The 26434-nt window shown below is 38.6% G+C and overlaps 1 protein-coding gene across 7 annotated transcripts in view; it reads right to left on the minus strand.

Moving 5' to 3' along the window:
• The window catches only part of PIP5K1B (phosphatidylinositol-4-phosphate 5-kinase type 1 beta), a 121939-nt gene that overhangs the window by 29470 nt on the left and 66035 nt on the right, over positions 1-26434 (minus strand). For all 7 annotated transcript variants that reach the window (XM_074856331.1, XM_074856327.1, XM_074856330.1 and 4 more), the window contains 8 exons: positions 23260-23412; positions 21233-21532; positions 9396-9607; positions 7592-7675; positions 7442-7490; positions 6813-6897; positions 1266-1421; positions 354-498 (listed from right to left, as the gene is read on the minus strand). In XM_074856331.1, coding sequence (XP_074712432.1) covers positions 354-498; positions 1266-1421; positions 6813-6897; positions 7442-7490; positions 7592-7675; positions 9396-9607; positions 21233-21532; positions 23260-23412 — 1184 coding nt within the window. The remainder of the gene's footprint in view (positions 1-353; positions 499-1265; positions 1422-6812; positions 6898-7441; positions 7491-7591; positions 7676-9395; positions 9608-21232; positions 21533-23259; positions 23413-26434) is intronic.

The following is a 26434-nucleotide window of genomic DNA, read 5'->3' on the forward strand; positions in this document are numbered from 1 at the left end:
CTACCCCGATCTTAACGTGGTTTGGTTTATGGCACAGACTAAGGCCCAAGTAGGTTTTTAATGGCCAGTTAAATTTTGGAACATGACAAAACATTCAAAGTCTACTGTAACATTTTTGCTGCGTTTATGCTTTCTATTTTGTGACCCCAGTCATAATTCATATAATAAGAAATGTATATATAACAAATCCTATGGGCTTATGGCACCACTCCTTCACTGGAGAGCCTCAAGACTGACTTACAAAGAAACTTGCCCCTTCTGCTTTTTCTTTTGCAGACCCTCCTTCCATTGCACACATTGTCAGACTTCTAGCAAAACAATGGACAATCCTCTACTGCATATACAGCTTTTACCTGCTAGAATGCAGCATAGGTTGATCACGTTGATAATGCTCATCTACATTCAAGGAAGAAGAAGAAATTGTGGTTGCCAAGGAAGCCGCTTCAAACAGAGATGGAGTGCTTGGCACTAGATCTGGTCGGTGGTGTGAACCTAGTACTGCATACACAAAAATAAAGAACAACATTAACAAATTTCATTTCAAATTGAATCCAAGAATCTTTATGCAAATGTATGGAGTCACACAGTGCTCTAAACAGCTTCTTGAAGCTTCTTAATATGTATGAATTTATGAGATTGGAATATTCATGTGTCCATACCCACACTCTTTTGCATTACAGGACAAATTTCAGCTGCTAGTCAGTACCTTCAGCAGAATACAGAGCAACCCCAAGGTCAAATATTAAAGAGTCATATGACTATCTGATGAATTCTTCCAAATTCTGGGACTGGTCTCACACTACCCAGGCCCAGTTTTCAGATGGGATTAGGCAGCTGGTTCTCCTTCAAGCCTGGCTGCAGATGAGCTCTGAAATGGGCAAAGTCTGTTTCAAGTCCTTTTTCTCTTCAAAAACACCCTGAAAACAATGAACTGACCTTCAAAACACTTCATGTGACATATTTGTTTAAAAGTCACTGAAAAGAATAGCTCTGGCCTTAATCTGCTAGTTGGGCTGGATAATTTTTTTAGGATCCCCTGAAATCCAAAAGATTAACATCATATTATAACCTTGATTCTGACTTCCTCTTGCTCCAGAAGGTCCATTTTGTCAAATATAATTAACTACTCTCTCCATGAGAATAACCTGCCTCTGAAGTTTTGAAAGATCAGCCAGATTTGGAAGCCTTCTAGTTATAGGGCTTCTAGAATTTATACTAAATTCCTTTAAAAACATTGTTTAGGCTGTTGATTTGAAAGACATTACCTTCTTCATCAAGGCTGGCATAGCTTTGACCTTCAGCAAGAATGCCATGCTTTTCATCCTTCCACTCCTGGCTAACTGCACACACTATTTCTTGTGATGCTGCCTTTAGGGCTGTGATGGAATTGCATCGTTTCTTCGAAGGTGAAGACTTTAAAGCTGCATTACCAAATGAACATAGGTGTTGAATGATGTCATCTTATCTCCCTGCACATCTTTAACAGCATATAGAAAAGCAAACCATCTATAAAGCTGGAGTGTCTGAATAGAGAGGAAGAACACATCCAGATACAAACCCATTTATCAAATATTATATTAAAACTAGAGCCAAAGGCATTGTTATTTCATCTATGAGTGAAGTACTTTTGTCTTTTTCTGGAGTCTCTTACTGCTCATAGGACAAAAAAAAAATCATCAAAACTCTGACATTACTAAACTACAAATCTCCTACTGAGTATCAATCCTTGTAATCAGAGACAGAATGATACAGAAAAAACGAGAAGTATTGAATATTGGAGTATTCTGAGAGGTTATAATAATTTTCTTGAGCTGTGAACTACTGGTATATAATGATGTATGTGCTACTGCAGAACTTCCACTTCAGTGACATGTGTCAAACATCTTATTTGGGTAAAATAAACATTTCCAAAATGTTGATGGCTTATACACTCAGGTATGAGAATTCCCTTCATAATTCTTACTAGGGCCTGCCTATTTACAATGGCATTTTGCATGAAACTCTCGGATCTGACCATTGCCACTACTACTGAATCATCACTCTCACTTGTAGTTCTTCTCCAGAAAGATGCTAGCCAGTTCATTTCATGTTTTTCAGTTGCCAGCTGCTGACCTCCATGCACTGGCTGAAAGGTTACTTCAGATGCACTGTAATAGTTCATACTGTGCTCTACAACAAAATTCTAATTAAAGGCATCAAAGTCATTTGGCTAAAGACTGAAGAAGAGAATCAGATGCATAGCTCCAGGATATTGTTAAAAAAATAGCACAGTAGATAGCTGTCGAGCTAGCCTCTGCCCAAGGCTGAATCTGCTTATTATGTTTTTATTGTTATTTATGGAGGCTTGTTCTGTGCACTAGGGGAAAAAGTGCAAATTCAGAACAAGGCTTAAGAGTTTAAACCAAAATGTCTAACTCGAAGTTTAGAACCAATGTTCCTAAAGACAGAAACACTCCCAAGTCTTTATTTTACAAAAGAATGATAATGCATTTGAACCTTTAATCCATACAAAAGTAGATTAATAGCCTTGTATATAAAGCAGATCAGTAACAGTGGGATATTAAGAGAGGTTAATAACCTGGAAAAATGAGACAGACAAATTAAGATTAGAGAGAAAATTAGGCATGATGTCCTTAATTGTATGGTGTAGCTTTCAAATACAGAACAGGTTGTGTCTTGTGCTGACATAAATCTAGTAGTCAGAATTAGAAAGAATTGAAAAAAGACTCAAATGTTCAGGAAACATACATGGCTACATGAGACATTTTGTCCAAGAGACAGAACTATCAAATTGTCTACTCCTCACACTCTATCAGTGCAGAGGAGTTCCTTTGGGTATTGTCTCAGACAACAGAGCTCCCACCAGTTCTCTGGCAAAATCATCCTAGGGTTTAAAGAGAACTGAGTCTCAGAAGGCTCCTTCCTCCTTTCTGCTGAATTTTGCTTCATATTTTGTCATATTACATCAGATTCTTTTATTTTGATATTAGTCATTCTTTTCTTAAGGATTTAACATTTACCACTTTAAGTTGTTAATTTGCGCCAGTACTGGTAGTCATTTTTGTTTCACTTAAACCTCATTTAGTTCTGTCCTTCATTTGTATTTTGTTCTGTCTCTATCCACACAGACTTGTTTCTCACTCCAGATAACTAATGATTATGTTAAGAGACCACCAGTCAAAAAGGCTTTTACAAAACACCTTCTATCAGTTTGAGACAATGCCCCATGCTTAATACTCCTTCTGTAGTATTTGAGCCAAGTGTCTATTCCACATTTTGACATTCAACTCCAAAGCAAATACAGTTCCGCGAGTAGGATTATCAAACTGCTAACTAGGATCCATTTTAGAGTATAAGTTCCTGTATGAACTACATAGTTCTAGCCAGTCAATTTATATTTATTTGTCAAGAACTCTGCTTTATAAAAAGCCTTGAAACTCACAAAACACTGTTTCCTAGAGGCCAAGCACAAACATTCCTTCTCTCACTAAAAAACAGAAGTGCAATTTCAGCATCTCCACAGATTTAAAAAATAATTTGGCAGTAAAGCAGTAAGTTAGTATGGATGCATATTATTTACATCAGCTGATCTGTATGTCTTATAATAATGTTTTATACCACTTGCCGTAATTGTTGAAAAAACCTCATTACTCAGATAACGAGAACAGCTTTTCCCTGAAGAGCAGACTGGGCCACAGTGAACCCCAAGCACTCATCTCTGCCTTGCTGGTATATTTATCAGGTCTTCCCTACAGCCTTCCTCACTGCACACATACTGAATGCATCTCAGCAGTCATCACCCTTCTTCTCTGCATTTGCTATGATTCAGATTGAATTTCCTTACAGTAGCATGACCAACCCATAGAGGAATTATCCATCAATTTATTAACATTTATAAGACTCTCCAAAAGTCTTATTTTCCTGAATAGCTGCCACAACCTATCATGCATATAAGGAATCATTAATTAGGGTTAATTAAAATTCTCTCTTTTTCTTCTAAAGACTCACTCTACTTCAAATCTCATTTCTTGCTTTTTTTTTTTAGTTCAGCTACTCTCAGCTTTTTCCTTTCATCAGTCTATCCTATTCTTTTTTCTTCGAATTCAGTAATTTCACAAAGTACTTATCACCTACACTTCTGATTTCTTGTTGCTCTTAGTTACCAGTTTTCTCTCTTCTTTCTTGCTCTTTTAGACCTAACCACTTATGTTGTTTGAATCTCACATGTCTCTAACATTGGTTTTCGTGGACAGGGTCAGTGTATCACAAGCTCACTCCAAATAATCTGATTCTTTCCAAAAACAGTTGGATACTGGTCTTCAGAAAAGTGGTATTATCTCCAGACAAAATGCAGAGTAACAAAGGCTAGTACAGGCTGAGACCTTCCCCCCACTCCTCCCTTCTTCCCGGGCTGAGCTTTGCTCCTGATATTTCTACCTCCTTCCCCCAGTAGCGCAGGAGGAAGGGAATGGGGGGGTGCAGTCAGTCCTGCCACTTCTTCCACCTTGGTTCAGGAGTGGAACTTCTGGCATTCCTCCCCTGTTCCAGCGCAGTCCCCTTCTCATGGGGGACAGTCCTCCATGAACTTTCTCCAATATGAGTCACTTCCACAGCCTGCAGTGCTTCCCATGCTGCTCTGGCATGGGTCACCCCTGTATGTTCCCATCCTCCCAGTGCCAAACTACAACAGTGGGGGCTTCTTCCTCCCACGGAGTCCCGGCCTCCTTTGGGTGCAGCCACCTGCTCCAGCATGGGGTCTTCCAAAGGCTGCACATCAGCATCTGCTCCACTGTAGACCTCCACGAGTGGCAGGGGGGGCAGTCCTGATATCTCACCATGGGATACAAGGGGGCTCTGCACCAGCACACCTCCCACCCTTCCTCCCCCTTTCTTCCACTGACCTCGGTACTTGCAGAGGTGTCCTCCTCAAATCTCCCCCCTCCTCCTTCCAGGTTCCCCTTAAATATGTTATGTCAGAGGCACAGCCATCATTGCTGACTGGCTCGGCCTTGGCCAGAGGCGGGTCTGACTTGAAGCCCGGTGAGCTCAAGAAGCTTCTCACAGGGGCCATTTGGACAATTCTCGGTAGCGATGTCCCTCTGTAGTGATGGTGGGCTTCTCTTGGCTTTTTCTTCTTTCCCCTGTGTATTGGGCTTGTGTGGCAAGGTTTTGTTAGTGTGGGGGCTACAGAGGAGGCTTCTGTGAGACTGCTAGAAGCTTCCCTTGTGTACTATAGAGCCAGTGCCAGCTCCAAGACAGACCCGCTGCTGGCCAAGGCTGAGCCCATCAGCAATGGTGGTAGTACCTCTGTGATAACATATTTAAGAAGGGAAAAAACTGCTGTGCAACAGCAGCCAGAGAGAGGACTGAGAAATGTGAGAGAAACAACTCTGCAGACCGAGGTCAGGGAAGAAGGAGGGGAGGAGGTGCTTCAGGTGTCAGAGCAGAGATTCCCCTGCAGTTCATGGTGAAGACCATGGTGAGGCAGGCTGTCCCCCTGCAGCCCGTGGAGGTCCACAGTGGAGCAGATATCCAACTGCAGTCCGTGGAGGAGCCCATGCCAGAGCAGGTGGATGCACACAAAAGAAGCTGTGAACCTATGGAGAGCCCACGCTGGAGCAGGCTCCTGACAGGACCTGTGGACCCACGGACAGAGGACCCCACAGTGGAGCAGGCTTTCTGGAAGGACTTGTGATGTGGTGGGGGACACAACACTGGAGCAACTTCTGAAAGCCTGCACCCTGTGGAAGGGACCCACACTGGAGCAGTTTGTGAAGAACTGCAGCCCATGGAAAGGACCCACATTGGAGAAGTTGGTGGAGGACTGCTTCCCATGGGAGGGACCCCACACTGGAGCAGAGGAAGAGTGTGAGGAGGAAGTCGCAGAGACAAATGTGTGATGAGCAGATCACAGCTCCCACTCCCCGTCCCCCTGCACTGCTTGGAGGGATGAGGTAGAAAATTTGGGAGTGAAGTTGAGTCTGGGAAGAAGGGACAGGTGGTGGAAAGATGTCTTAAGATTTGGTTTTATTTCTCATTACCCTACTCTGATTTGACTGGTAATAAATTAAACTAATTCCTCTAAGCTGAGTCTGTTTTGCCCGAGATTGGTAACTGGTGAGCGATCTCCCTGTCCTTATCTCAACCCACAAGCGTTTCATTATATTTTCTCTCCCCTGTCCAGCTGAGGAGGGAGAGTGATAGAGCAGCTTGGTGGGCACCTGGCATCCAGCCAGGGTCAACCCACCACACTAATAGTGGTATGTATCTTACCCTTGAGAATGAATTAAAAGGAAGGAGAAATGGAGGGGAAAAATAGAAACAGGTAATAGTGACAGACAAAAGACTTCATTAATATCCAACGTCTGATTTTTTTCCTTGATAAAGCACAGAAGAAATCCACATCAAAGGCAACAATGCCTGTCTTTTCAAACGTGCTGGAGGTGGTATGTAAACAATCTTTACTTTTGCAAATTAAATAAACTAAAATCAATGGGGGTATTCTTACGAATAACAGTTGCAGGACTGGACACATCATTAGATTATGAAATGTAGCTTTATATCAATGCAAATATAAGGGAACCTGCTTTACCTTCAGATGCCCCTGATGTGACAAAAAATACATAGCAAATAATTCTCTATACTTTTACTATTAGAGTACAATCCCATTAGCTCCAGTGAAGAAACTCAACTTCTGGCAATGTAACTGCTACATGATGTTGATGAAAACATTATTTTATTGCCAAGAGAGGAGTGTTACAAAGTAATGATTATGAAAATATCTAAAAGAGTAAAAGTCACAACTTTCTTACCTTGAATTTTCTTGAAAACTCTTGTACTCATAAACTTTAAAAATCTGTCTGCATAAAAACTTGGTCTGTGAACTGAAACAGTGTCCTACAAGATTGAAAAAGATCTTCGTCACATTTGCCATAAGTACATCGTAAGTAAATTCTCAGGAAAGAAGATGGACACCTTAGGTAAACTATATCACACATTTCAGGCACACTCAAAACAAACGAATCTTAACAAGGTTTTCCTTTTTAAAGCTTAATTATTCAAAAACTTTTCTTTAGGTATTTCATTTATGAAATTGTGAGTTATGAATTATATAGTCATATTTTGCAAAATTTTCCTAGCATTTGAAATGCTTTTTTTCATGTTGTGTACTTTTTACAGTTACAGATTCATCAATGTCCTGCTCAGTGGCCACTGTTTTATATAAGTTATAAGGAGAAGCAGATCATTTTAGTTACTTTTTGAAAGCTCAACAAATAAAATCAGAGCATGTATTGGGAAATGGACGTAAAAGATTCAGCAACAGTCCAAACCATGTGGTGACGGTAGACTACAAATATACCAGAGCTAGCTCTTTCCTGGTCAACACAAAGTTCCATTAGCTAAAATACCAGCAGTTCAAAAAATAGTAAAATCTACTTACCCCATCATAAACAAGAGCCTTCCAAGAATGTTCCAGCTTCTTCATTAACCTAAGCATACAAAAACAAAATCAGAACTGCTTTGTAAAATTTCCACATTTGTAAGTGATTTCAGAATAGCTTATTCAATAAAAACTTGAAATTCAACTTACCTATAAGACTGAAGAATATCAATAATACCCATAAACAGAAGCAGCTTTTCTCCTTTATGGCTTTTAGCTGGAATACCTCCCATTCTGAGAGAACAACAAAAACATAGTTAGATTACCTTTTAAGATATCCTGTCATCAGTTAGCAAGTGAACTATACCCACGTGCAACCCCAAAGAAACAGGCACAACAGTAAAGCTAGATGCCACAGTGCAAAGTAAGTCAAATGTGTCTCTTAGCATACAACTGGTTTTAAATAGCAAACCTAAAGTATCTGGGATCCAGTGGCAAATATCCATTGTAAACAAAGAATATTTTAGGATAACTTTTAGATATAAATGGAAATATTTAGATGATCTGAAAATTGGAAAAAAGTACACATCAGTTTATTCCTAAGAAGAATAAATAGTTTTACCTAGCTAAAGGAGAATTTTGTCACTTTATTGATCACATGTAACAAAACTGTAGAGAGCCTACACATTACTACAAGTCTGAAAAGTTGTTCGGTATATTTTTCACTAAAGTATGTGGTTTTCCAAAATTTATTTACAGATGGATTAGTGACAGAAAAAGTATTAAGCTGAGAAGCCTGACTGCCTAGATCTCCACTTGGTTCACTGTATTTACTCAGCCATGACCTTAAAGCACAAGGTGCTCGCATCCTAAGACCCTCTCCTCCTACTCCACCACGTAGAGGAAAGGTCCACTGTTTTTAGAACCAGAAACCGAAATCCAATTTTCAGTTTGTCAGCTTCTGTTGACATTGACAGACCCACTACAAAACCAGAAGACTGAAGATGCAACACATGCAATACCTCCAAATCTTTTTTAACAGTTTGAGAAATAAATAATACAAACCTGAAACAGCTACCGAAGACACAGTTGAGAGTATATTCCCCATTCTGACACTTAAAGCACAGTAGTCCCTTCCCCTGACAAAACATGGCCTCAATCTACTCAACCTTTTCTTTTGGGGGAAGTGGGGGAGTTTTATTATTATTCTAGGCACAAATGAAACCATGTAATAACAAGTCAAGTTTAAATTAGTGTAAAAACCCGTTACCATAAACTCCAGCTCGATTAACCGGTCAGATATTCAGAAGTGTTAAGTGGTGTACAAAACTATATTCTGCCAGTTTTTCCTGGAAGCTATGACTATAAATTCAATCCAGTACATGCAGGAGTTATTGCTGTTGGGTATTCATTCTTATGCTCATGTTTGATGGCCTTACAATGAACCACAGTGGATGACTAATCTAGGGGTCTTTTTTGTAAGACCTAGGCATATTTTCATCCACCTCAGTGAGGTTTGCCACACTGCCAGTTATGACAATACAAGTGAGGAGATAGTGCAAGGGGCCAAGGAAGGACTCAACTTTAGCAGTAGGCTTTCAACAGTGGTACGACACTGCTCAGGATCTGGGCAGCACTACATTAGCTCAAGTGATGTGGGAGCCCAGAATGGGTTTCCATACATAAGAACCACAAGGACTTTCTTGGGTGACTTGTATAATCAACATAGGCTCTTAGTTAAAAAACAAAACCAAAATAAAACCAAAACCCACACCCCCAAATTTGCTATCATATATTTAAAGATGTTCAATCTACTAATCAACATTTTAATTTCCTGCGCTGCAGCAAATCTTGATGGTCCATCTTTTGGGAAAAAAAAAAAAAAAGGCTTAATCTTTCAAATCCTGAAATGCAGTGTACTCTTGAATATTTTGCCTCTTAACAGCAAGTGGCACAGACTGAAGAAACAGAATGTACAAGCTTTAATAGTTTACTAGCAGGTTATAGCACTTACGTGTTTGTTGTCCCTGTGGTGACGGAGTCCCCTGACTTCCCAGGGCCCTGTATGGACTCCATGGCTGTGGAATAGAGAACTTTCTGCCCTCCAGGACGTTTCGCGTCTGATACACTCTGGGAACTCTCTCCCTCTTTTTCCTTCATGTTACTGTTCAGTATGTGGATTCCCAGTAGCAAACTGTAATCCATGATCTTAAAACTTTCTAGGACCTATCAACAAAGAAGAAATGGCTGTACTGAAACAAAAAAAGACTACATACAATATGAATTACACAGCAGCATTTTGAAAACCTAAGTAAAAATAGGCCTTCAAAGCACAAGTTTCTCTTATTAGGAAATGTGTGAAATTATAATTAAAAATCTTTTACTACCCCACATAAGTCAAAGTGCTAGTTATGTAATTAGCTCAATGCTTTTGTTGCCAGTGGGAAAGAAAGATGCAGAGCTGGAATGCAACCCAATGTTATATTTTAGTCAAGGAAGATATATCCAGTCAGCACCTTTTTTATTTATAGCAAATAATCAGTTAATAGTTCCACCATATACTTATGAACTACAGACATTTTTAAAGTCACCTCTAATGCATGTTCCAGACTTTTCTGACAATTTTTGCCTACACTACTCTCTCCCTCCCCTCCACCTCCTGTTTATAACTGAGAAAGTATTCTTGGAGAACTTTCCAATGTCAAAAAAAGCACTTGCTACCACCCTTCATTAACAGCTGATGGGATTCGAGTACAAAAATCATGCATCTCTCTTTATTAGGCTAAATAGGGCCTATTTAAACTGCAAAGGCATTTTTATTTCTGAAGCATGATGACTTAACCAGCCAGCCATTTCTTCTAGCTCTACCAACCATTTTTGCCTCTGTCAGTAAGCAAGTTCTCTTTCTTCTTTCATGCACATGTACTGTCATAAGTTTCTAGTCAGTTACAGCATTATGAAGTCTGGCATACTGCCATCAAAAGGAAATACAGTTCAAGTTAATATGTAAACGTGAACTAAAATAAGCTGTAATCACACCTAGTAGTATAACCAAACTGTTAGCAGACAGCAGCTGTGTCAAATATCTTACATAACAGCAGTGCTAAGTGGAGGGAGAAAAACTGGTAGCAAGCAGGAAGGATATGTTACTCCTCAACCTCACACAGCTCAGCAATATTTCATAATACATTTTGGCACAGAATGCCCTAAGATAACAGTGTAATTTTTGGCATGGAATCAAGAGGCAATATTACATCTTTGTACATGAACAAGAACAAAATGTGATTTTGCAGAGATGACAAATAAAGAGCAGTAACTCCAGGTATGTCATTTTGATGAAGACTATAAAAGTATAAATATTTTTACACAAAACACTGAGATGACTTGTGAACACTAAGCCACATTTTGCAAAGCCAAAATAAGGTTTGTTGGTATTCACCAGGAAAGGTCTGCAAAATTGTATGAAGAGGAGAAGGGAGTCTACTACTTAACACATCCCCAGAGATAATTTTAACTCCAATATCCAAGTATATAGGCAAAAAGGTTGGAAAGCTCTGTTCCACTCCATCTGTATTTCTTATGTACTCATTGTATTAAGTAGAAGCCAAATGTACATTACAGCTGAATTATTTTTCCATCTCTGGCATTTATCTCCTATGAGGAACATGGTGTCTCAATTTTAGCACTGTTGTAAGCATTTAAAGTGAAGAAACAAAGCATAACACACTGTAATGTAAGTGTAGAAAGGCATAGCCTGATTCTGACTTCCAGACACAAAGCAGGAGTTTAGAAGACATGGGAGGTTTGATCTTGTTCAGAGTAATCCTGCACAGAGGTAGGTTAGTTCAAATGGAACAAGAAAACGGCTGCTAATGTATGGCCTTCTGATGACAGAACTCACACAGGTTTTCAGGACGCAACAAAAAAGCACGCTCTACATTACTATACAACAAGATAATGAAATTTTATTACACATTGTGGGGGAATGTTGGTGGCTAATAACTTCCTGGTTTATGATCACGTATTGAAAAAATAGTGCAGCTAACAGGTTCAAAGGCACAGACACTTGGTGCTAAATAAATTCTAGAAATTTCTTTATTGCTTGCTTATTGCTACCCTTTACCCAGACTCTCGCAAAAAAAAAAATTACTATATAATGTATTAATGACAAATCTATAATTAGTGGATGTTTGCCGCCAAATAATGAAAGTTGATTCTGAGTAGGCTGAAAAAAAAGGTTCCTAATGCAGTTCATCCTCTATAAAAATACTTACCTTAGTAGTACAGTCAGCAACACTGTTTATACAAAGCCTGATTACAGCAGCTAGTCAGGCTTGGAAAAAGCACTGCCACTTTTCTTTTACAGTTATAAACATAACTGCTGACAGCTCTGCCATCAACCTATTCTTTACCACCTTTAAAATTAAATTACATTAGACTCATTATGATTTAACTGCACTAATTACATAACTATGTCTAGGACTGGCTGTAGCCTCATGGAAGGCTGTGGTATAATATGCTGCTGCTTCTTCCACAGGGACCTCTTATGTGCTAAAATTAATCTGACTGCATCAATTCACCACTGTCACTTAAACCCATACTACTTGTATTATACAATGGACTAAAAATCTCTTTGACTATTTATGACTTTGTTCTACGATTACTGAAAAAATCATAAAAACAAGTAGCCATTTTGGTATTCCGGTTCACTATGAAATTGAAACACCTGCAATTCCAATGGATTAACTGCAGTAGATATTCTTACAACAGCACATAGCATATGGACTCTAGCCCTCAGCCCCCGGGGAACGTTATTCATGGCCCTTACTCAGAGGCAGAATCGTCCAGTCTACAAAGTGCCTTCGGGATATCGTAATACAATCTGCCCCTCTGTCTGCCTACTGGTTTGATATACAGTTCTGATTATCTCCCCTTAGAAATCTGATAACCAAACTAGCCACTCCTTATACAAATACACATCTTTTGACCAGATCTAAGCATGTTTTATTCCTGTTTGTTTCTAAGGAAAATTATGATAAGAAACAATTTATCAGAGTAACAAGGAAGAATCTCAAACATTAGCATTCAACAAAAACTTACTTCATGTCAAACTCTTTAGTCTGTACTAAGACAGAAATTTTACTTCAGTCAGTGGGATTTCCAGCTGAATATATCTGAAGGGTTCTCACATATGTATCATTGTTAATATTTAAAATATCAAATCATGATTATTTTAAAATGTGTATGTAACATTTTGGACATACAGTTGCACAAATTGATCTGGTTTGCCAAGGAAAAGTTACAAAATGCAGCACAAGTTATTTCTGAACATGCAACATCCTATGAGAACAGAAAAAAGCATAAGCCTTTTCCTGGGTTGAGGGTTGCTTGCAAGTAGCTTTGATGAATTTAGGTTGAACTGCTTTTGAGAAGGAGCAACAAGTTTTTGCTACAAAGGTGCCAAAATGAGATCCTAATCTAATGAAAAAACAATCAAAACACAGCTTTAAAGGGCTATATTCAGAGCAAAATGAGAAAGCCTTGTAAAACACCCGATGTCATCCACGTGAGAACACTAGAAATTGACATTAACTCCCAGAAATACACTCCTTTTGTAGTTAAAGTGAGAGAAATTCAATCTTTACTCATGTAACCACACTGAAATGCACCTTTCTAGCAAAATGGCACTGGGAGATTTCAGCAGGAATATTCTTATTTGTTAGTACACAGCATGATTCAGTGTTTTATTTCATAATGGCAAGTAAGCATTAACTTGACATTAAATTGTTCATCTCGTTTCATGTTTATTTCACAAGCTACACAGATTCTGTCAATATGATGTTGTTACTTGGTCACCAAGTACTGCTTTCAAGGCTGGCTTTAGCTGCTCCAACAACTTCCAGATGGCAAGCGTCACTCATCCCCTTCTAGCCTTAAGCACTATTTTGCTTTCAAACCACATGAAAACCCCAGTGAAATGGCATCACAAAATACGTTGTTTTGGAACATGGTAAAATAACTTCCTGAAATCAGATTTTCTTTTCTCTGAGCTAATCAGCTGTCAAAGCATTCTGTGAATCATCGTAGGCATGGTTACACTCAACTATCACAGCCAGTGACTAATAGAGCACAGCAAGTATTGCTGCCATGGAATTTCATTTTTATTTTAGATGCAGCCAGCCCAAGCTGTGTACTGTCTGACAGAGAAATCTGCATTCATATTGCTAACCATGCAAAACAGCTCAAGGCAGCAGGTCATTTTCATAAAAGGAAAACACTACTCAAAAAATACATAATTTCACAAGCTTATGAAATGCAATAACTAAAAGAATAACCATGCAAGCAAGCATTTCCTCTCCTACACGCATTCTGGAAAAGGGACATAGAAACTAACATAACAGAAAGACTGATTTTACACTGAATTAGTAATTACTCTCCAACATAAGGAGAGATATAAAAATACCACAAAATAAAGGACTATCTTGCAAAATAAGCATTTTCTAGAAACAGGTGCACAAATGTCAAATGTCTAGTGATGTGTCTGGTTTAGAAACAATCTATCCCAAGAAAACAAATCACCAACCCCTCCAAAAGCATACGTGGAGCCACTACCCATCTCAACAGAATTCTTGAAACATATTGTTAACTAACACTCCTAAAAATTACACTCTGGTTTCTGATTTTCAAAGTAGAAGTAAAATGAAATTTAGAGTTTCATTTGATACTACAGGAGTGATAATATATAAAGATAAAAGAGATCTGCAGTATCTTTCCTGCCTATTTTGCTCAAACTACCATTTCTGACAAAGAAGCCCATCATCTAAGATTAGCACATTCTCCACCTCCATGCCATACCATGCCATCTATTATTTATGCCCTATGCTGCAGTTCAGAACTCCTTCAAGTTGTGCCAACACTACTGTTTGTAAGGACATACTGCAGAATGGGTCACTGAAATTTATCTGGGGTAAAGAATAATCTGTGTAGACCCTCTGCGGTAGAAAAGACAAGAAAAGCAACAAACCACCCCCACTACTAAGGGTTTTGAAAAATCCAGTGAATAAATTTGATCATACAAGGTCTCTGTCACTGTTGCTTCAGCACAAAACAGATACGTGTTCATGCCATAACGCTTGAAACTTTTGCGGCAACTGGCTAAAATAGCAGTGGAGAAAATAATACCCAGACCTGAAGCTCAAGGGATACAACTCTCTCTGCCTTCAACTTTGGATTTCCTTGTCTTTACAGGCTTCTCTGTTAGTCAGGCCATTAATGCCACTTTTAAAATGTGATTTCCTTAGAAAAGTCCATAGTGTTCTTTGATAATATAATAAAGGAAAAATGCAGACTCTAAAAAGCCATTCAATTTGCATTAGTAAAAATATCCTGAAATTGTTTTATTGTTCTTAAAAACTGCAAGACTACAACTGGATTGTCATTGCTTCCGTAACAGATATTTTGCAATACAGGTATCAATATATTAATTGTTCTAATGTTAATTTACAAATAAAAAATGGGTAACCACATACTTTTGTTTAGAACATTCCTCAACACTTGCATGAAATTCTTATAAATGTAGAGAACTATGCTTTTGGCTTTTCCAGCAACAGGATAGATAATTTCCAACCATTGCTACTGAATGTCTGAAAAAGTAAAAAAACCCCAAACAAACAAAACCAAAACAGAAACCGTAACAGTATTGCACAAACTAAATAATAATTTTGGTAAAGTGCAACTTTGGATTAAATAAACTCTATTTCCATTTAAAATTATCAGAAGGGAAATCCCATAATAAAAAAAGCTGAATTCTGTTGTTTGGTTTCTAATTTTACTTAAAAGTCTTAGCAGCAATGCATTTTGTCCCTCATGTCTTAAAAAAATTTAAGCAGTGAAAAAGAAAAAAAAAACCCATGACATGAACTCCTACTCTGACCACCAGTTCACAAACTTTAATCCTCCAGATAGTGTGAAGATACTAGCTAAATAATCCTGACAATACTCGTATGAGGCATGTAATCATTCTCCTAATTTTTTAATGCAAAAATACACTCTAAAAATTAAGTGTTCTGCCACAGAGGGAACACCACCGAGTCAAACAATTTGTCAGGAAAGGTTTTGGTTTCCTCATCTGCAGCAAGACATGGCTTAAGAGGTGAAGAAGGAAACAGTAAAGACGATTTGAATCTCACTTCTTAGTAATAGATGTACTTACAGAGAGAAGAAACTTAATGAATTTGGAAGAGATATCCTCAGCAAGAAATCATGTAACATGCATACTTTGCCTGCTTGTAGGTCATCAGCACTTCAACTGACAGCTCAAAAAATACTCTTATTGAGACAGAAAATCTAATTACTTACTGCCAGATAAAATTCTCTAGTTTTACAGTCAGTTGCCTTGTCTGTTTGTATAAAACAACATTTGTTAATATAGTTTTATATGTGCCAGGTGTCACAGGATCCCTAAGGTCACCAAGTTAACTGAAAAAAACTAGTTTTGAGTTTATATGCCAGCTCTTAAATATGCTTCATTAAGAAAAGAGTCATCCTTAAGTAGCAAATGAAGATCACTAGTGCTCTTTTAAACTGTGGCTCACTTTTTTCCCCACTTTTTTAAATAGGTGGGGAATACATCTTAACTTCAGTTTTCAGAACACTACGTCTTTGCAATTTGGCTGGGGAATTTTATCACAAATTGTAGGATAAATAAATACTGTTTGATTTGTTTAGATAGTTTTTTCATCTCCGATATTTATATACATGAAAAAGTGTTATGCGAGACGAATGAGAAATACTGGGAATTGACCACTGACTGACAAAAAGAGGTTATCTGAGTGAATGTAGGTAAACATCTTACTATGTAGACATTAACAGCAAAGTAAAGAGCAAGAGGAACAATACTTGGAAATTTTTTCTCCGTTTGTCCAGTTACTAGAGCTAACTGCATTTACGTGTACTCCTCCTTTTAGTTCTTTTCAATTTTGTTTTCTCTTGGATTCAACAGCAGATGGAAAGGGAAAAAGACAACCAGGCTATTTTTAATAGAATACCCCAAATTCCTGCATATGACTAGTTGACATTTCAAGACCATACTGTATCTGTGTGAGCACGTGAAGCAAATATTTACAAATACAGAATCCTGTGCTTATCTATCCTCCTAAAATTCATGTTTCCTGTTTAAAGTTATATTAACATGCTTTGTTAGGTAACGAGATGAGAAACAGTAGACTAATACCTCTGTATGAACCATGACAGTGTCAGTTTTAAAAGGGACCCCTTTCTTTTTTATTTTTAATAAACATTTACCACTTCTGTACTTTTAAGGGATTACAGGGAAGATATTAAGAGTGTTTTCATAATCAAACCACTGGACCATATTCTGATGAGATGTGCTGGTGTACCTTTCCTACAATAATTTTTGACATGTACCTCTATAAAACTATCTTAATTTTAAAAATGAGATGATCAAAAGACATACTCTGTTACTTGTGTGTTTGGACTGTGAATTCCTTGTAGCATGGTGTCTTTCCCATGTTTTCTACCCAGAACAGAGGTAATCTGTATTTATTAAACTGTCTAAGAGCTCCAGTAAAGATCAAATAAATAATAATGGATGCCTAGCTTTACTTCAATTACATATCAACTATGAAAAATAGAATAATACTATTGATTAATTTCTAGCCTTTCTCGTACAAAGTTGTGCTAATGTTACTTGTATCTAATACATCATTTAGTGCCATAGCTTATCTTTTGCCCCACATAAGTATTCCTCAACACAGAAACAATTTCTTCAGGATTAGGTGTTTATAACAAAACACAACAGCAGCTAAGTTTGATGTGCAGTTTAATTTTCTGCACCTTTAAGAAAAAAAAAATCCCCCGATGCACTTTAAACTGTCTTTAATGTCTTTACTGACTTTTTTTTTTTACTTAGTACTTGTTTATGTGCCATAAAGCTTTTAATTCTTGGTCTCATTCGTGAGCAGAACAGTTTCTGTTAACATTTACAAGATTAATTTTATTTGAAAATTGGAGAATCTGCTCTGTTCTTTAATAATTCGTAATTTTATACAATGATCAGAGTAGCTAACAGCATGATTACTAAAACTAAATCACAGCTATTGAAACTACCTTCCAACGTTCTCTGTACTTACCATTATACAAAATACAGGCCCACTGGCTTTACAGATTAAAGCACTCTGAGGTGAATAAGGCTTCAAAGCAAAGATTTTTAGGAAAGCTATTCAGGCAAGTTAAATTATTTATTTTTAGTACCGTTTGCCTGGTATTTTTAGTACCGTTTGGCTCCACCCCCACCCCCACCCACCCCAGTAACTATGATAGTGCCTGCTGGCAAAGTTAGGATAGTTATAATAAGTCTCAGCAATAGTCTAGAATTGAAAAGCTAGTTCAAATTTTCAATTATGCGCATTGTATATATGATAAACTCAGGAATATTACATCTTTAGGAACACTGTTATGTTACACTCCGTGGTTTAGCTAAGGTGCAAAAGTGTGAAATGATCTGTGAGCAGAGCTTTCAGACCCTGTCACTTTGAGTGTGAACATAAGCAGGGGATGCAGGAGCTGAAGAATGCTATCAATCTGTACCTGTCCCAAAGCAGACAATCTGCAGTGGCTACCAGCTGATGAATAGATTGCCACAAGACACTCAGCTCCATCCTCTAACCAGGTAGGTCATGCACCTCCTCATCAGAGCTGCAGGAAGGTGTGACAGGCAAGAACTGATACTCCAGCAGTAGTCCACCACTGCCGTACCTGCACCACTACCTTTCCTTGGGGAGAGAACTGTGTGTCATCTGAGATGGGCCAGCTCAGCTAAGCAAAGAAGACACAGAATGGGGGAGGACAGACAGGCTACAAAGGAAGAATTGAGAAACATTGTCTGGACATGTAGGGATGACAATTATTGTCAAGGAAGCCAAATCTTGGATAGAGTTGAGACTTGCAAGGGATGTCAAGGGCACAAAGAAGAGCTTCTACTGCTGTACTAGTGGTAAAAGGCTGAACAAGGAAAATGTGGGCCCATTGCCGAATGGGGCAGGTGATACAGTGACAACAGACACAGATCATAGCAGGTCCCCACTGCCTTGTCATCACCAGCAACTTCTATACTTAGTGATGGAGCTTAAGGAGGAGAGGGGCTACCAGCTGGGAATGTTTATATTAAAGAGGTAGGAAAAAACCCCATTGCTTACTGATTCTGATTGCAGGTATGAACAATGAAAGTACAATCCAAATTTAAGCAACACAGAAGAGAATGTCTTAGTCCTGAAATATTGGGAAGATCAAAAATTTCCTTTCTTTAATGAATTTTTAACTCCAGTGCCTACACTAACTTTCTCACTTCGGAGTAAAAGGAAAAAGAGATGACAAGTTTTGAAGCCCTGACAATCTCGGTCGCTTATCACTCACATTAAGTAGCCATCCAAATACCATATGGGCAGAAGAAAGCAGTGGCAAAACTGACATGCTTTTCTCCAAATGGATGGAGTATCTCTATGCTTTCTAAAGGTAGTAGTACAAGGCAGGTAGTCAGATTCAACCTCATTTGTTGAGTAAATTCAGCTACGTGAAACATAACAGTGTCTGCTCCCTTTGTTTTACAATAGACTAAAAGTTACCTGAATAGAAAAACAATTCCAGTTAATTTTTTAATATATATATAACATTCAGTGTGTATCTATATATCTACAGACACATACAGACATACACCATACTAAAGTGTATATGTATGTATTTATGTACACACACTATTTAAAGATATTTTTTTTCTTTTGTTTTAATAATATTAAGATTTAGCTGGGCCTTTAAGAACTCCACAGTAACTTTAGAGTTGTTAATCTAAGATTACACACTGAAAAACCTGATGTTTAGCTCAGCACTCAAATAACGTTGCAAGAATTTACCTGTACTTTCAAAGAATCAGTAAGAGTCCCCTTGCATATTTAACAATTAAATGATTGATTCTTGTTTTTACTTTTCAGTCCAGTTCACTCTTTTAGATTCTGTTTATTATTTTCTAATTCTAAAATAGATCCCCCCCCAGGCTTTGACAGAGTAAGTAACCTTCAACAAGTTGGGGGATGCACAAAGGGGCATCCAGTTCCCAAGATGTGACACAGTGATGCATTCTGCATTAACACACATGGCAGAAGCTCAGGAAACACTTGCTGCAACAGGCTACAGAAAGAACAATGTGTGGTGTTAGATAAATGTCTCACACTGAATATGCAGCTGAACATTAGGTCACCCAGCTTTTCACCCAGCTTTACAAACCAAGCACAAGGCATTGCAGACTTCTGTGATAATTAAACAAAAAGTACTATTCATGTGCAAAACCAACGATTTCCATCTTGTGCCACAGGTGGCAGTGAACAACAAACTCTGATGTTCAGGATTCTTCTACTATGTGATGCATTCAGTCTACCCATTCTGCTATTTTATTGTAAAACTCTTAGGATTCCCCCTGGACAAAGCCAGTCTTTCTTTCCACAAACCCCGTGAATCTTGTGAAACTCTGAGAAACCTGGATAACTCCACTTTTTCCTACTTTATATTTTCTTACCTTTGCTACAGAAAAAATTCCATTTCACAACAATTCTCCCTGTCCACAAGAGGCACTGATTTCATTCACCAAGGTCCTCTCAAAGGACAATGGCAGATATCCTTCTCCTGCCTTGAAAAGGTTATGTGGACATTAAGCACTACCTTTCAGCTGAGGAAGAAATTACTTTGCTCCAGAAATAAGACTGCTGCCACTAGACACAACTCCTCCATTCAGTTTCCTAGCTCTTGTTTACTTACAAAGAGGTAGACTTACCAAAGCAGTACTGAGCTTGCAGCTCTACACACAGTTTGTCATATGTAACAATGGTATGACAGGACTATTTATTGTGCCTCAGCAAAAAAGTAATTAAAATGTCCAAATTAATGGAAAGCAAGAACAAGAATAAAAAAAGCCTTCACTGGACTACTTTCCTATATTAATCTGTATTTCCACAGATGTATCAGTGTAATCCTGGATGTACAGTCCTGCAGAAAGAGATCTAGGGGTTGTGCTCAACAAGTCAGCAGTGTTCCCCTGGCCAAAATGGCCAACAGTATCCTGGGGTGTGTTAAGCACAGTATAGCCAAGTGGTTGAACGAAGTGATTGTTCTACTATACTCAGCATTGGTGCGGCCTTGCCTCAAAGTATTGTATGCAGTTCTGTGCTTCACAATATAAGGAGGATATAAAAATATTAGAATGTGTCCAAAGGACATCAACAAGTTTGTTCAGCTTAGAGGAAAGGAGACTGAGGGGTGACCTCACTGCTGTCTACAACTTCCTCATGAGGAGGGCAGAAAGGGTGGTGCAGATCTCTGGTGCTCGGTGATAGGATGTGAGCGAATGGCTTAAAGCTGCATCAGGGATTGGGTATTAGGAAAAAGTTCTTCAGTGAGCGGGTAGTCAAGCACTGGGACAAGTTCCCCAGGTAAGTGGTGATGGCCCCAAGCCTGCTGGTGTTCAGTAAGTATTTGGACAATACTCTTACATATATGGTTTAACTTTTAGATTGCCCTGTGTGGAGTCTGGATTTGGACTCAATGACTCTCCTAGATCCCTTCCAACTCAGGATATTCCATTCTATGATCTCAGATCCCAACAGCTTAACTAAAATACTAGCTTCATCAGTGCTGTGACATCCATAGGGTTTTTTTATTAAATTGCATGGAAAAGGAACGAAGATTGAACAACATACAGAGCCACATCCCACTCTCTGTTTTGCTGAGGTAAATCTAGAACAGATGTGCACACAGAGGTTTAAATTGTCAATAATTTTTACTCACTCGACAATCCCGCTGTAGTGTTTTCATTAGTGCGCTGTGTGTTTCAGAGTCAAAATACAACCCTTCATGCATGTCTTGCAAGAAATCCAAGTCTTTGAATGTAGGGTTGGACTTCTCCCTCTCTTTTCTTGATGCTCTCCGTTTGTATGTGGAGCCTTTCAAGTCATATGTGAAATGCATTTTCAAGGCTCGTGGTAAAACGTTGTTCATTACAACAATTCTAATATTAATGCCTCCTGACTGAACGCAGTACAGTCCATAAAATTTGGGTAGAAGAGTCCTTGGATTCTGGTTCAGATTCTAAAACAAAAGAGATATTGTTATATATGTCTATTTTCAATAAACTTCCACGCTTAAGAAAGTGGGTTTTTTAATACCAAAGGACATTAACAAACATCAATAAAACTGCGCATGTTTTCTTATGCAGTACAGTTTCTTTGACCAGCTGATTTTCTTTGTGGGTCTGTATTTCAGAAGGCTAGCATCAGCACTGCCTTTTTGCCAGGAATTCATACAGGCCAAGAACAGAGCAGTAACTGCATTTATGTCGGGTTTCACTTCCTCACATACCATGAGAGAGCAGACTATGCCAGACCTAGAAGCATTCCAAAGATTAAATTTTATTCTGACCTGAACAACCTTTGCGTTCCACCTGCTGGAAGGAGTTTGGGTCAAATATAGTTCTCATTACCTTGACTTGGATTCTGAAAAACAGAACCTCTGTCTCCATGAGGCTTTTTACATTGAGGGCTAGCGCCAAATGACAAAGTTGTCTCCACAGGAGTGTGAGCTCAGAACAGAGCCACGACTGACCATCAGAACAGAAGAGTATGAAATAATCCAAATTCCACAACAGGCAAAAAATTAAGAGGGGGTAAGAGAGGTGAGAGTGAAAATCCTCCTTCTGAATACAACTACCCTCAGTTTCTAGCATGAAAAAGCAAGAAGGGGAAAAACGACTTCAAGTCTTAACTGATTACTAAGTCACAACTTACTACTATGGGAAGAAAGTACTTTCATAGGAAATAATCACAGTGATTAAAATTTTATGCTTTGGAAACCCTTGCATACGGTAGCAGTGAGAATAAAGTTCTGAAAAACAAAGCAAAGTGGCCTTATATTTACTTGTAATAACTCAAACTTATGTTGAGCTGATTATTATTATTATAAACAACAAAAAAAGTACCTGCCGCCATTGCTCTTTTTGATGCTGTCAGTACATAACTTTTTTTAAACAAACATTGAATCCGTGTTACTTTTGTGTAATAAAGACAATATTCCTCATTTTTAGTACAAGTGAGAGGGTAACTTTCCAAGTGTTTACTTATGAAAACAAAAAGTCAGTCACAGCTCTAATACTCTGAAGTCCTGCATACCACTCAGAAGAAGGTCTGTTCATATGTTTGAGTAGTTTTTATTTAAAAAAAAAAATAGGAGAATTAAGTTCTACTGACTTTGGATCAATGGTTTCCCTTTCCGATGACTGACACACATAAGACAATACAATCAACTTAGCATTAGCCCTCAAAAAGCTCCATTTAAAAATTAAGTTTTGAACAAATTATATGGATAAAAATATTTTTACATCATTGTTTTAATACATGAGAAATGGAAATCAGAAGTAATCCAGAAACAAAAGTGAAACTGACTGATCTAGTTTCTTTATCCACTCTGAGTGAAATGGAGAAAAAAATGGAGAAAAAAAATAATTAGAAATTTAGAAAACTTTTTTTGTTACTAGCTTATGAGAAGCAGTTTGGTATCAAAGCAGAAGATGACATTCAGCTTCATCTTGAATGCTAGAAGAACAGCAATTATTATCTTAAATATATACTCAATTTATATCTATTCTTTCTGATGGAGGTGTGGGGTACAAAGCTGAATGACAGGTAAAAATTGTCAAGAATTTTATGAAAAATATGGATAAAGCCAATGAAAGATTAAAAGGTAACAAATGAAACTGAATCTTCAGAAGTGTGACATGAAACAGGAAAAATACAGGTATAATAAAGTCTTTGATTACTTACCATGTAATAACCCGGCAAGAGCTTCTGAAGAAACTCAGCCTCTTTGTGTTGAACTGTTTTGATGATGAATTCATCATCACTAGTCACAAAGAATAAGGACCCACTGGCACCTGGGTTGGATAATTCAATTAAAGGCTCACTGCAGATTGAGTACTGGAAGAAACAAAAATTGTTTTTCACTGCCATAAGTTTCAGTAACGTGTTACTCAAACAGAAATTTAATACAAAGAACTGCACAGTCAAATAGGCAAACAGAATCATGGAGCTTATTCTTTGGTCTTCAACTGCAGCAACTCTACTACTGTACAGCAAGCTGGGTCAAGGTCATTTGGCTGAAGTTTGCAGGGCAGTTACACTCCACTCTGCCCAGGACATGCTATACAACTGTGGAACAGCAGTTGGCAGTCCCACTTTACGTCCCACTGCAACAACTGAACTTTCCCTGGAGTGAAGCAAGTGGTTGAGGTGGAGAGAGTTGATTCTCACACCATCAGCATTGCACATTCTTGAGTCAAAAGCCTTAAGATGACATTTTCACTGCAACTGTTCGCTTTTCACAGCCATTTATGAAACAGGTACAGACAGATGTTAGACAAACACACTGGGAGTAGAGGATTTTCACTATATAAAAATAAGAAAGTCCTCTTCTGTGATACTAGGATTGAAACCATTAGAATAATAATCTCAGTATAGTTGCTAATGTAGTTTTCTGATTGAACTAAAAACTAAATGCCAGTAAAGTAGGAAAAATTCGGTTTTAGAGGACCATTATTTTCATAGAATCAGAGAGTCATAGAACCATTCAGGTTGGAAAAGACCCTTGGGATCATCAAGTCCAACCATCAGCCCTACTCTACAAAGTTCTCCCCTACACCATATCCCCCAGCATCTCATCTAAACCACCCTTAAACACATCCAGGGATGGTGACTCCACCACCTCCCTGGGCAGCCTATTTCACTGTCTGACCACTCTTTCTGGGAAAAATTTTTTCCTAATGTCCAATCTGAACCTCCCCTGTTGCAGTTTAAAGCCATTCCCTCTTGTTCTGTCACTAATTACCTGTGAGAAGAGACCAGCACCAACCTCTCTACAATGTCCTTTCAGGTAGTTGTAGAGAGTGATGAGGTCTCCCCTCAGCCTTCTCTTCCTCAAACCAAACCGGCCCAGCTCCCTCAATCTCTCCTCATAGGATTTGTTCTCCAGGCCCTTCACCAGGATGCTTAGACAGGCTTTCTCTTCCACAGCGAGACATTAATACTTACGATCACATTAATGAGGAAAAAGACACAAAGGAGTATTCCTTACTAGTAGACTCAGATCTCACACAGAGGCTAATATACATTTATCCATAAATTCACACTTCATGCTTCATTCGAACTAAATGGAGGAGACATTAAGCTCAAAAACATGGAAAAATCTGTTTATATTAAACTCAAGAGCTTGTTTAAAATATAGTATCATTAAACTTTCATTCACACACTGTTTTCCTTTGTTATATATCATCAATTTTACACGCCTGGAGATTTACTGTACAGTCCAATATTTTAAGGCTTCAGTCTTTGAAAGAAACAAAATTACACAGGATGTGAACCATGAGTAGTGTAAGCACCAGGGTATTTTTCTTAGCAGTGCAGTATGTCTTCTGGTCTTCTCAGAACAAAAGGAATAACTGTTTCAGTAGCAAATATCTGGTTTGTTAGGTCATTGCCTGAGATGAGTTGAGCAATTCCACAAGAAAAAAGAGTTTGTTGAAACCAGCTTTCATCAAATTCAACTGGAGTCTTGCCATTGATTTCAGTGGGTAGTGATAGCAAAGAAAAGTGATACAAGAAAATCTAATGTCCTTTTGTGAGCACTTGAACAAAAGAAGCATGTGTCCTATGGACTCAAACCACTGCCTTAATGCATTTTCCACCTCCAGCTGAGACTTTTCCCATGCCTGCAATTTTTAAGAGACTTTTGCACGCTATGAAACTTTCTCTCCCTGCTTCTCCAGTTCACTCAGATCCAATTAATACAAGAGACCTTTCCTATTAATACTGTCAGTTGCAATTGTCTACACATAGAACAGCAATACTGGTCTGTAACGCTACAGACCTTCAGAACAAATCAGCAGTTGTACTGCAACCCCTGCATTTTTCTTGCCAAAACATATAAAGTTTCATGAGTAATTGTCATTGCTGTAAGCATTTGAAACCAATTACCCGAAACATTAAAGGTCTATAAAACAGTATAGCATAAGCACAAGTTATTAACCTACACCGTGTGCTCGTCATTTTACAGTTGAGTACATTCCTGTAAAACGAAAGTCAACCCACCAAGCGCTGCTATACAAAGAGCACAGCTAATTTTGACTGGACACTTCTGAAAGCCTAACTGAAACTGAAAAGTAAGAAAATTCCCAAGTCCCTGACAATTAAGTACTCTATGCTCAAGAAGTTTCCCTGTGAAATGCCAGTAATCCATGAGGTTTCCAGTGACAATTTAATTCTACCAGCTGTCAGTCTCAACTCTGTGCCCAGTGAGATCATAGAGCAGATCCTCCTGAAAACTATGCTAGGGCACATGGAAAACAAGGAGGCGACTGGTGACAGCCAACATGGCTTCACTAAGGGCAAATCGCACCTGACAAATCTGGTGGCCTTCCACAACTGGGTTACAGCACTGGTGGGTAAGGGAAGAGCAACCGATGTCATCTACCTGGACTTGTGCAAAGCATTTGACACTGTCCTGCACAACATCCTTGTCTCTAAATTGTAGAGACATGCATTTGACGGATGGATCACTCGGAGGATAAGGAACTGTCTGGGTGGTCGCACTCAAAGAGTTGCGGTCAATGGCTCAATGTCTGAGTGGAGAGCAGTGATGAGTGGCACAAATTAGGCTGGGCAGAGAAAGGATTGAAAGCAGCCCTCTGGAGAAGGACTTGGGGGTGCTTAATGACAAGAAGCTCAACATGACCCGGCAATGTGCGTTTGCAGCCCAGAAAGCCAACCGTATCCTGGGCTGCATCAAAAGAAGCACAACCAGCAGGTGGAAGGAGGTGATTCTCCCCCTCTACCCTGCTTCCCATGAGACCCCACCTGGAGCACTGTGTTCAGCTCTGGGGCCCCCAAAATAAGGAAGACATGGACCTGCTCGAGCAAGTCCAGAGGAAGGCCATGAAGATGATCA

Source organism: Strix uralensis, chromosome Z (assembly GCF_047716275.1).
Source record: "Strix uralensis isolate ZFMK-TIS-50842 chromosome Z, bStrUra1, whole genome shotgun sequence".
In the NCBI taxonomy this organism is placed as follows: Eukaryota; Metazoa; Chordata; class Aves; order Strigiformes; family Strigidae; genus Strix; species Strix uralensis.